Source organism: Neolamprologus multifasciatus, chromosome 5, assembly GCF_963576455.1.
Source record: "Neolamprologus multifasciatus chromosome 5, fNeoMul1.2, whole genome shotgun sequence".
NCBI classification, from domain to species: domain Eukaryota; kingdom Metazoa; phylum Chordata; class Actinopteri; order Cichliformes; family Cichlidae; genus Neolamprologus; species Neolamprologus multifasciatus.
In genome coordinates, this window is record NC_140443.1 from 645983 (window position 1) to 657849 (window position 11867).

Sequence of the window (11867 nt, forward strand, 5' to 3'; positions counted from 1 at the left end):
GACACTCCCTGGGACTCTGTCTGCGCTTACTTTTCCTTCCAAATCAAAAGAACCTCGACACCACCCTCCCTCCTCTGCACATGTGCAAACCATCTCAGCCTCATGGACTCATTTCTGATCCTGCTCGCTCTCAGTGAACATCTGACTTCAGCTTCAAACCAGCTGAGAGTAATAATCCAGGGTCTCCTCCGGTTGGATATCTCTGAAGCACCTGACCTAGAAGAAGCCCAGCAGGTGTCCTGGTCAGATGATGAACCAGCTCAGCTCGGTCCATGCGGAGGAGCAGCAGCTCGTATCATCAAACTCATTCACAGATATTTGAGGTCATTCGATGAAAAATGAAACAACTTTTTAAATATTTTCTGCTGCTTTTCATGCCCCGGGTCACAATCATTTAATTACAGGATTTTAGTCGTAACAGCTGGAAATGTCGAATAATAACAGCTTATCTTGCCCTGCTGTTTTCCATCATGTTTCAGCCAGTTTGATGGTGTAATGGACTCTAAATTAAAGCCTCTGTAGCCTCACAAAGGCCCAATAAAACCAGCGATCTGACTCCATGAACCTCCCGATGGTGGCGAGGAGGAGAAACATCGACTGTTCGCCAGACTGAGCTCTGTGCTGAAGTGTTTGGAAAAGGAGAAGAAGAGCTCATCAGACACAAAATGACCTGCTGGGGTTGAAATGAACGACTTACTTTTACAGTCAAAGATCACAGAGGCGTCCCAGCTCGCATCCATCACATTCTTCTGACGATCGCGAACCGGCAACCTTACGATTACAAGACGAACTGACAACTCTGGAGCGTAAATCCAGGTTAAAAATAAACAGACTCATGATGTGCATCATCTAAACTCTGATGTCATTTCCTTTGAAGGAATCTGCCATAACCTCAAACCTTTAATATCGATGTCTGGTCATTTCTTTATGGTATAGATACAGTTTCCTTACTTGTCAGCAGGTTCAATCGCCTCCCTCAGGAGGGTGGTGTGTCACCACAGTCCAGCTCTTTGTTCTCGCCCCTGCTCCGACATCCACGCCGCTAGATGTGTCCGACAGACCGCTGTCCGTCCTCATCAACGCTGCCCAGCAATAACAGGGCAGGGATGCTGGGAATCTTCTGCACCCTCCCATGAGTTCCCCAAAGCCCGACTGATGGCCTCATGGTCTGCCCGCCTGTGTCCTCCGGTGGCTCGTTCACATGGAAAGCAGCTGTGCTGTGTTGGCTGAGTGAAGGTCCAGTACCTGCCGCTGAGCTCCATCTTTTCTTCGTGGCCTTTGTGGACCATGTGTGCCATCACACCGAGGCATGAGTGGGTGCTCCCTGGCCGCTGTGCTTCGTGTTGCAGTGTAAACCTGTAAAAAAGGATGGCATAGTCTTCTTTTGTGTCTTTCTTTGTTTTTCTTCCCTCAGCTTTCGGGTTCAGACTCTATTATATCCTAGTCTTTTTCATTAGTTTCTGTACTTTTAGTGTATGGAAGCTTTTTCTTTGCTGTGACTTGTAAGATTCAGGGATGAGTAATATTATGATCTTAAACTTCCTTTTTTCATGTCTGTGGAAAAATGTAGTCGCAGCTTGTTGGAAATGAGAGAAAAAGCTGTCGTAATAAAGGCGTACACGGGGCAGCTTGTTGTCAGTATCAGCTGTGCTTCTGTTATTGCATCACTTTCTCACAGCGGTGCTGAACTGCGCTTTGTTTTGCAGGCTCATAAATCTCTTCATGTCCAGACCTGCACCTGAACAGAAACTTGCTCTGCAGTTTCAGACCTGTTGTTCTCTGGAATGACTCAATTACAACTTACAGTTGAAGCAACAGCATTCGTAATCAAGCTCCACCCGTCACCTGAGACACACCAGGAACAAAGTTTCCTCTCGCTCGCAGCGGGACAGTCAGACTGAACTTCAGACCAGCAGCTTCCTCTGTGCGAGTCCAGCTTCAGGACACAAACAACGCTGCTGCTTCTGGCTGCCGACGCTCCACACTGAAGGTTAGTTTGACTGAAAACACGACGGGAGTCACGCCTGTCTGCTGCTTCCAGCTTCACCCGGAGATCCATGGCTGCCAGATCAGATCTTTGCTGTCCAGTTTGTCTGGACATCTTCAAAGAGCCGGTTCTTCTGCCGTGCAGCCACAGCTTCTGTAAGGACTGTCTGGACAGCTGGTGGAGAGAAAACCCAGCACGCGACTGCCCAGTCTGTCAGAAACAATCTACAACGCACGATCCACCGTGCAACCTTGCTCTGAAGAACCTGTGCGAGACGTTCATAGAAGAGAGAAATCAGATAACTCCGGAGGATCTCTGCAGTCTGCACTCTGAGAAGCTCAGTCTCTTCTGTCTGGACCATCAGAAGCTAGTGTGTGTGGTCTGCGGCACCTCGGACAAGCACAGCGACCACAAGTTCAAGCCCATCGATAAAGCTGCACAACAACACAAGAACGACCTTCAGGAAACTGTGGAAGCTTTAAAGCAGAAGTTAAAGGTCTGTGAAGAAGTCCAGGTGGAGTTTGATCAAACAGCAGGACACATTAAGGCCCAGGCCCGACGCACAGAGAGGAAGATCAGGGAGCAGTTTAAGAAGCTTCACCAGTTTCTAGCAGAGGAAGAGGAGGCCAGGCTGACCGTGCTGTGGGAGGAAGAGGAGCAGAAGAGCTGGATGATGAAGGAGAAGATGGAGGCTCTGAGCAGAGAGATAGCAGCTCTTTCAGACACAATCAGAGCCACAGAGGAGGAGCTGAGAGCTGAAGACGTCTCATTCCTGCACAACTACAAGGCTGCGGTGGAAAGAGCCCAGCGCTGCCCCCTGCTGGATGACCCACAGCTGCCCTCGGGAGCTCTGATAGACCAGGCCAAACACCTGGGCAACCTGACCTTCAGCATCTGGAACAACATGAAGTATATGGTCTCCTACACTCCTCTGATCCTGAACCCAAACACCGCCCATCCGGGACTGATCCTGTATGAAGGTCTGACCACCATGAGGGTTGGAGACCGGCAGCAGCTCCCGGATAATCCAGAGAGGTTTGATCATCTCTACTTCGCCCTGAGCTCAAAGGGCTTTGATTCAGGGAAGCACAGCTGGGATGTTGAAGTTGGAGATAACAGAGGTTGGTCACTGGGCGTGTTAGTGGAGTCTGACCAGAGGAAGGGAAACATACGGTCTGGACTGTGGGGACTGGGATACAGTCAAGGTCAGTACTATGCAGGATCATCAGCAGATCCAGAAGCTGCTCTGTCGGTGGACAAGAAGTACAAGAGGATCAGACTGAATCTGGACTGGGCCAAAGGAAAGCTGTCGTTCTCTGACGCCGACACCGGCAAACACATACACACCTTCACACACACCTGCGGTGAAAAAGTGTTTCCATTCTTTGCCACTGTGATTAAATACCCCATTAAGCTGTTACCAGCAAAGTTCTCACTGTCAGTGAAGCAGAACATTTAGACACAAACAGGAAGATCATTTCTAAAATGTTGGATTGCTGCATTATTGTGTCACTTTGTCACGGTTTGGCATGGCAAACCGTGGGGGGGTGTGGGGAAGGAGGACCCAGGCGCGGTGCTCTATGTACAAGCAGTGCGTTTATTTACAGTGAAAACTGTACACACAACAATACATCCCCGTGTGCTCCCGACTTCCACTCCGTGTCTTCTCCCAGTGTTTGTGCTCGTGTGTCCGCTCCCTCGTGCCAGTGCACTCTGTGTCTGCTGCCCTCTCATCCAGCAATCCTTCCTGGGAAAATAGAGGCAGTAGTTAGTACCCTCAGTTCACTTGGTAAGCTCACACTCACAAACAGACCAACTGGAGAACTGACGGGAAGTCTCACGAAATGATCCTGCGTCGGTGGGAGCTCCAAGACTCTCTTAAGTAGCTCCCCCGACGAGGCCTGATCAGGAGCAGGTGTGTGGCTTCGGGTGTGGCCAGTCCACCAGCAGGGCCACACCCACCCGGCCTGAAGGCGCCCGCAGACCGGCGCTCGCAGAAACACATACACACATCCGCAAACAGGAAGAAGAGAGACAGCAACACCAAATATACATATAATATAACCAGTCCATAACTGCTCAGGGATCCTGGGTTGCTCAGACCCAGAACCCTGACACACTTCCTGTGCAGGGATGCTTTTCTGCAGTATAGGTTGTTTAATTGCAAACCTTTGAGAACAGCTTTTTCTGAATCACCTCCAAATTATATCCATAGTATTCAATCATTGTCTCTTTAGGGATTTGCTAGCTTAGCGTAGCTATGAGCTCAGATCTTAGCTGAGTCACTAGCAGCATGGTTTCTGCATGTGTCAGAGGTTTATACTGGATAGCAAACAATAACAGAAACAAAGTTAAATCAACATTGAAATCACAAACTGATGATCAACAGGAAGTAAATTTTATTTACTCTGGCAACTTTAATATAATAGAATCAATATTGAAACAATGTCGACATCACTACTAACAGGATATCAGCGGTGTTTCATCTTATGGTAAACAGAGCAAAGCACTTCAGAATATTGCATCTACTTATCTGATGTCATGATATACCGTATTTTCCACACTATAAGGCGCACTTAAAATCCTTTAATTTCCTCAAAAATTGACAGTGGGCCTTATGTATGAATCTTGGTTGTGCTTACTGACCTCGAACTGATTTTATGTGCTACACGGCGCTCAAAAATCTGTCAAAAATGTTTTAGTGCGACTTTGCTATGAAGCCGCAGCGCTTGATGGATTGTTGGAGCATTACAGCTAGCGTAGTCAGGAGCCTCGCGGAGGAATCTGGGTCCTAAACTCCGTCTGCTTCAGGTCCCAAAGTCAAACGAACACTGCAGCATCACTGAGAGTTACAAACTGTCTAAATTCTGTCATCTTTAATAAAACGATCAGCGTTGCTGCTTTACCAGGTGTAACAATCAAGTTTAACTTCGAGGCATCCATGAAAACAGGATTTATTAAATTCAGCGGAGTTAGAAGTTAGCAGGAAGTTAGCTCGCTAGTTAGCTAAACATGATATAGCATGTTCTGATCGGTTTAAAAACCATTTAAATAACATGAGAGAGTGTAAATGTTTGGATGTTTGTTTTTGTTGTTGTTTACTTTTGTGCTGATTGTTTAAATTAATTTGTGCTTTGGTATGAATTTGAACCGGAGCACGTCAGAAATAGATTACAACATTAAAATAATGTGTGATTTCAGTTGTTGTTCATTCGACAAAATTGAAAATCACCCATCAGTCGTCGGCTTTGGTCCAAAGCGAAGCGTGTGATGAATCAATAATCAGCTTTTATTCTTTACTGTTCTTTGGTGTTTATGTTCCTTCGTGGGTGTGATGGGAAACATGGGGGATGAAAATCATACATGATGTCAGATTTGTATGTGCGGTGTTCAGAGTTATTCCTGGTAAAACATTCAGGGGTTTATTTTGTATTTTATCTTTTTTCTTGTTTACGTTTTTAAAATTTATATTTACATATTCAGAATAAAGCATCTTATCTTAATGACCTTGTAGTACCATATCACCCTATTAGAGCACTTTGCTCTCGCTCTGCAGGCCTACTTGTTGTTCCTAGAGTATTTAAAAGTAGAATGGGAGGCAGAGCCTTCAGTTTTCAGGCCCCTCTTCTGTGGAACCAGCTTCCAGTTTGGATTCAGGAGACAGACACTATCTCTACTTTTAAGATTAGGCTTCAAACTTTCCTTTAAAGCATATAGTTAGGGCTGGACCAGGTGAATCCTGTCCTGTCTGTCGCGACAGATGTCCGGCCCAGCCTGAGCCGGGGTTTCTTGCGCCTCATTGTTGGGTTTTTCTGTATTATTGATGATTTGCTTTGATGTTGCTGTTTTTTTCTGTGTTTAAATGAGTTTGTGTTGTTTCCAATGAGCTTCATGCTGCGTGTATGTCAAAATAAAATAAAAGAAGGAAAAATAAAGGTGTGAGTAAGAAAAACAGCAGGTCTCCTGTCTGCATTCCTCTGGTTCGCAGGTCTGTGAGCAGAATAAAAGATGACATCATGCTCTGCAGCGTATGGAGAGGATGGAGGCGGGAGCCCTCATGGGTACGAGTGTAGAGCACCGAGGCTGCAAATGCATAATTAAAACTCTGAAAGGTTTCACTGCTGTCTTCCATTTCCTCACAATGACACGGCACGCATTAGCAGAGCTGCTGAGCTCCGTTCACGCTTTAAACGCTCATCTGGGAAGGTTTTAGCAGGAGCCCGATCAGCATCACACGCTGCACCTCTGCATGCACGCTGCCTTGCTCAGGGGCGAGAAAAACATTGTTTGATCTGTGCTTTTAGGAGTTTTGCTAAAAGGAAGTTAAACTGAAACCATTTGAAGTGTCATTGCTGAACCTGCAGATATAATAATGTGAGACTCATTTTGTTCTGCGCTGAATAAATGATGATGATTAATTTGTTTCTCATGAAATGGCTCAAGGAAGCGCTCACGTGATCAACACTTTCAGTGTCTCGACTTTGAAGCCTCCGATTCTGCGTTACACACCAAACTGGTGCAAACATCAGGCGTGCAGCTGTGAGCCACATCTGGCACAACGTTCATAGAGTCGAGTGTTTGTGGACGGGGGTCGTCGTGAACGCAAAGGTGGAAAAATGCGGTTTCGTTTTGTGTCGTGGTGTGATGTCAGCAGCAGCAAGGAAGCGACTCAGAGGCAGATGGTGGCGGTCTCTGAAGCTCCGCGCTGAGCTCCTGCTCACAGATTAATGGGACGTCGCTGCACACCTGAAAACACACCTCTCCTCACCCATCATCCCTGTCAGTCTAAAAAAAGAAGTGAGGAGAAACTGTGAGTTACACACTGGGCCTCAAATCAGCATCAACACTGAATATTCAGGACAAAACGATTTAACATCAACTTTCTCCACAAATGAAGCAAACAACACAAATCTAAACAAGGTTAGCTTTCATAGCACACACGAAGCTACTGATCTGCAACTCTGAACTAATCAATTAATCAATAACCAACCACAGAGACAGTGTGTGTGTGAGTGTGTATGTGTGTGTGTGTGTGTGTGTGTGTGTGCAGCATAACTAACCTGAGAGGAGTGAAACCCAGTAACGTTGGTAATGGCCACAGTAACACAGAATCGTGCACACACAGGTTTGGCTCCTCTGTGCTCTGCTGGTCGGGTCTGAGCTAGCAAACCTTTGTCTTCTCTGTGAGCACAGTTAGCGCTCTGCTAAGTTACTCAGGGCGATCGTGGCTCAAGAGTTGGGAGTTCGCCTTGTAATCGGAAGGTTGCCGCGGCTCCGACAGTCTCGGTCGTTGTGTCCTTGGGCAAGACACTTCACCCATTGCCTACTGGTGGTGGTCAGAGGGCCCGGTGGCGCCAGTGTCCGGCAGCCTCGCCTCTGTCAGTGCGCCCCAGGGTGGCTGTGGCTACAATGTAGCTGCCATCACCTGTGTGTGAATGTGTGGATGACTGAATGTAGTGTAAGTTTGGGGTCCACAGGGACAAAGTAAAGCGCTATACAAATACAGGCCATTTACCATTACTCTGATGCCATTAGCTGGAGTTGCTAACGTAAACCCTGTGCTAACCAGGGTCTCATGTTCACTTCACTAAATTGTATTTATAAAGCGCCAAATCACAACAAGTAAAGACCCGACAATAATAAAGAGAAAACGCCAACTCATCAGCAAGCACTTTGGCGACAGTGGGAAGGAAAAACTCCCTTTTAACAGGAAGAAACCTCCAGCAGAACCAGGCTCAGGGAGGGGCGGGGCCATCTGCTGCGACTGATTGGGGCTGAAGGGAGGGTGACGGGATCAAACACACCGACTGTAAAAAGAGATAAAATGGATGATTTTTAAGATTCGGTTTAGTGTGACTGAAGGTAAGGACATTTTTACAGCGCAGAACTCAATGCCAAGTCAAACCTCTTGCTTACGTCTGGAGGGCTGTGAGATGTATGACACATAAAGCTTATAATACAACACAATTACAGCACAGTTTGAAATATTAGGTAAAATAAAGTCAGAGCGAATGTTTGCAGGGTTGTTTATGTGCACAGAGCCGTGGGTCATGTCTGTGGGAGTCCCACACGCATGAACGTGAGCTCATCCTGCAGCTTGTTGTTGCGTTTTCCCGTCACCAGTTTGTGTCCTTCTTTCTGTGTGGTGGGGAAAAGAACATATGGTGGCTACTACCCAGAATGCATTGCAATTCCAGCGCTCTAGCTACTGCAGGCTCTCTGCAGAGCAGCGTACATCTCACCTGTCTGAAGGTGAGAGTGGAACAGGTGGGAACAGCATGAGCTGTATCTTTGCTGAACCTGGAGTGGGTCAGCGCGCACATGAAGCAGTGGCTTCTCAAAGCTTCACAGTACGCTGTGGAAACTGTGTTTCCCTTACACACCTGACAAATGATCTAAAAGCCTCTTTGTGAGTTCACTGTTCTTCAGTCGGCGCCAAATAAGGAGGTCACTTCCTGATGTTTTCGATGCTTTGACAGGAACAAACGGTCTCCAGGAAACAGACTCCAGTCTGCGACGTGACAAACTCACGCTCAGCTTCTACAGGACGGACCGTCAGCTGCACGAACTACTGTGAATCAGAATAAACATGTAGGACGAGGGAAACCCCACAGTGGGCCCTGGTTGGGTCCTAGCACCAGTATGAAGTGTGGAGCCACTGTCACCCCTTGGTGTGTTACTGCCATCAGCTGGTGTAAAGCATTGACCAAGGTTATTATCGTTAACGAAAGCTAACGAAATAACGAAAACTAGAAGTGAAAAAACATTTTCGTTAACAGAAATAAAAATAAAAACAAAAAAAGGAAAACTAACTAAAACTATAATGAGTGTTCACAAAACTAACTAAAATTAACTGAATTTATAGCAAAAATGTGTTTAGTTTTCATTGATGTGTGCGTGTCATACAAGAGTCAAGGGTGAAAATGAAGTTTAGTTTCCAGATTTTTTTCTTGCTGTGTCTCATTATGCCAGCAGGTGGCAGCACGTTAGTCGAGTCGTCTGTGTTGCTGCTCCGTCCACGCGCAGAATCATGTCAGGAAAAGTCGGGAGCCAGAGTCCAATTTGGGATTACTTTGAATATGACTGTGTTTTGGATAAAGCAAGTGTCTTGTAGTGGAAACAGACAAATTATGAGGGACGTTTCTAAAGGGAAAAAAATCCCACAAACCTTAAAGTGCACTTGAAAAGCTCACACAAGAAGCTAACCTAGCTTAGCTTGAGAAGGTAAGGGAGCACACTCAACCCTCATCCCCAGAAACAGAAGCTAACCCCAGGCAAGGCAGCGTGATGCATCCCGAGACAACAGGACGGGGATATCTACACAACTGTGTGAGTCAATTACCTTCAAAAAGTTTATCAATTCACTTGAACCAAAATTACGAACACCCGGTGCTGCGAGAGTTAATAGTCTCATTGGGGCCAAGATATACGTTTTATAGTTGCCTGGTATCAATGGTTGTTCATCTGCCTTTATTTATTTATTTAAAGAACCCATAGGTGGGAATGTGAGTCTGTCTCTGCGTGTTAGCCCTGCGACAGACAGGCGACCTGTCCAGGGTGCAGTATGGTAGCTGGAATAGCAACATACCCAAGGATGAGCAGAATGACTGATATGATGAAACTGGGATTTTGTTACACTTAATTATTGCAAACACAACTAAAACTATAACTGAAACTAATCAAAACTAAACTGAAACTAAGGATTTTCAAAAAATAAAAACTAAACTAAACTAGCAAACAATTGGTAAAAACTAATTAAAACTGATATAAAATTGAAAATCTGAAGTCAAAACTAAATAAAAATAAAAACTAATGAAAATTGCAAAACTATTAAAACCCTGGCATTGACCAGGAGAAAAACACTCTAATGCTGTCACACAGTCTGGATTAGGAAATGAAACATGGGCTGGTCTGTTTATCAAACAGGGGCTGTGTGGGTGAACTGTGTCCTTTCAGAGCCCCACAGGTCAAAGCTGCTGTGGGCCCTTTGTACCCCCCACATAGGGTCTTGGTAGGATAAGTAAACCTGCGTGTTTGCTGGTGAAGTCACTTTTAGGACTTGGTGCTCTCCTGCGTCGCCCTCATCAGGCGGCAGCATTGATGTTCACAAACATTATTATTTAGAGTCACAGTTTCCATTTGCACTGACTAACCCGACTCTTTAGTGCTCAGTGTGGAGGAAAGTGACAGGTGTGGTGCCGAGCTTTGATAATTGCCTCCTCACACGGGTCTCAAGCGGTCACTTACACTCCTGCACAGAACCTCTGCGTCAGGATGCTGTGATGCTCAAAGCTGCTACTGTGAAACTGACCTTTTATGGTTGTAAAATTATTATTTCTGAGAAGAAATCAATGGCTGACATTTGTTTGGCAGCAGAGGATCGATATCTGAAACACGAGGCGACCTAAAGAACCGCAGGTTAACATTACAGGCTGCTCACATAATGCTCAGGGGGAGGGTTTAATCTCACTTTAATCTCATGTTGAAAGCTTTCCTATCAAGCCAACTTAGTGTTTCATTTATCTGAGATATGTTTCATTTTCTTTTATTAGTGACACTCGGTCTCTTCTAACAATTATAAGCAAATATCTCCAGTGGGGAGCAAAAGAAACCCAGAAACAGCTTAATCGAGAAATGGAGTTCCCACAGAAATAAAAAGGATCATTTTGAAGTAATCATGACTACAAATCACCTCCTAAGGGAACAGAAACATAGCGTAGCGTCAGAAGCTGCAGTTCCTCTGGTGTCCAGCAGAGGCTCCAGCACTGAGACATGTTTACATCCTGATACACAAACTGTAGCTACAGATAATCTCCTCCTTTATAACAGCATCATTCACCTCTTTAAATCATCTCAAAGTTTGCATGATTAGGGGCGTGGCCTCTTTGATTGACAGGTGGATGGTGACAGAGTTAGCTGTCTGCTAGCTTCACCTGAGCTGGACCTCTGGGCCGTGTTTGTGCTGCTGGAGCCTTTTGAGCGATTTAATGACATCATGTGACCAATAACATGGCTGCTGTGATGTCACTGTGCTAACAGAGCGTCCGTCTGTCTGATGGACCTGTACAGTCTGTGGATTCAGACAGATGGTAGCATTAACTCGTACTCCCCTCTTATCCAAATATGGCTTCAAGCAATGAAACACTGAAGCTCCAAATTATACAGAACCAGTGATGTGGCCAAGATCCATCTTCTGTAAACTTTTACGGCCAAACACGACACCGAGCTGAAGGAGTTGATGCTAATGCTAGCAGCAGGAGAAACAGTAAAGATGTGCAGAGAGGATCCCTGCAGGTTTCAGCTGCAGCCAGCTGTTTCTGGTACACTACACATCCCATCAGCTCTCACTGCAGACAGGAAAGGCAGCGCGTGCATTCATGTTGTCAGGAAAACGAATTCCTGACTGATGAAATCCACATGGAAAAGATATAAAACTTATAAAGTTTGTATCTGTCTTGTGCAGAGATGGGCAGTAACGCGTTACTGTAACGCGATTACTTTTTCCAAGTAACGAGTAAATAAGGGATTACTATTGTAAAAACGGTAATTAGATTACCGTTACTTTCCCGTAGGAACGCTGCGTTACTGCGTTACTAAAACCGTGATTTTTTGCGAGAATGTCTCATGACAGTGACGTAAGCGAGTGCGACGTTCGTGACAACAGCTGTGTGCAGATCAACAATGGATCATATATCGAGTGCAGAGAGAGTATGAGCGTGCAGCGTTTAAAGCGTGGAAGTACTGACCTTACTTTGAGTTTGATTCCATAAAAAGTGACAAAAACATTAGTGTCCGTTGTGCGTGGGAAGAAAACTTCTTTTTACAGAGAAAAAACCCCTAAACTTCCAAACAAGCACCGAGTAGCTACGACGTAATGGGA

General features: G+C 45.6%; 1 protein-coding gene across 1 annotated transcript; it reads left to right on the forward strand.

Annotated features, from left to right (window-relative positions):
• Positions 1-1791: 1791 nt before the first annotated feature.
• Positions 1792-6639, forward strand: LOC146517744 (nuclear factor 7, brain-like). The gene has a single exon (XM_085161401.1). It carries the CDS (start codon positions 2058-2060, stop codon positions 3444-3446), a length of 1389 nt encoding a protein of 462 aa, XP_085017527.1. The 5' UTR covers positions 1792-2057; the 3' UTR covers positions 3447-6639.
• The last annotated feature ends 5228 nt before the right edge of the window (positions 6640-11867 follow it).

Coding starts and splice junctions, on each gene's coding strand:
- LOC146517744 (XM_085161401.1), top strand. CDS start 2,058: ATGGCTGCCAGATCAGATCTTTGCTGTCCAGTTTGTCTGGACATCTTC.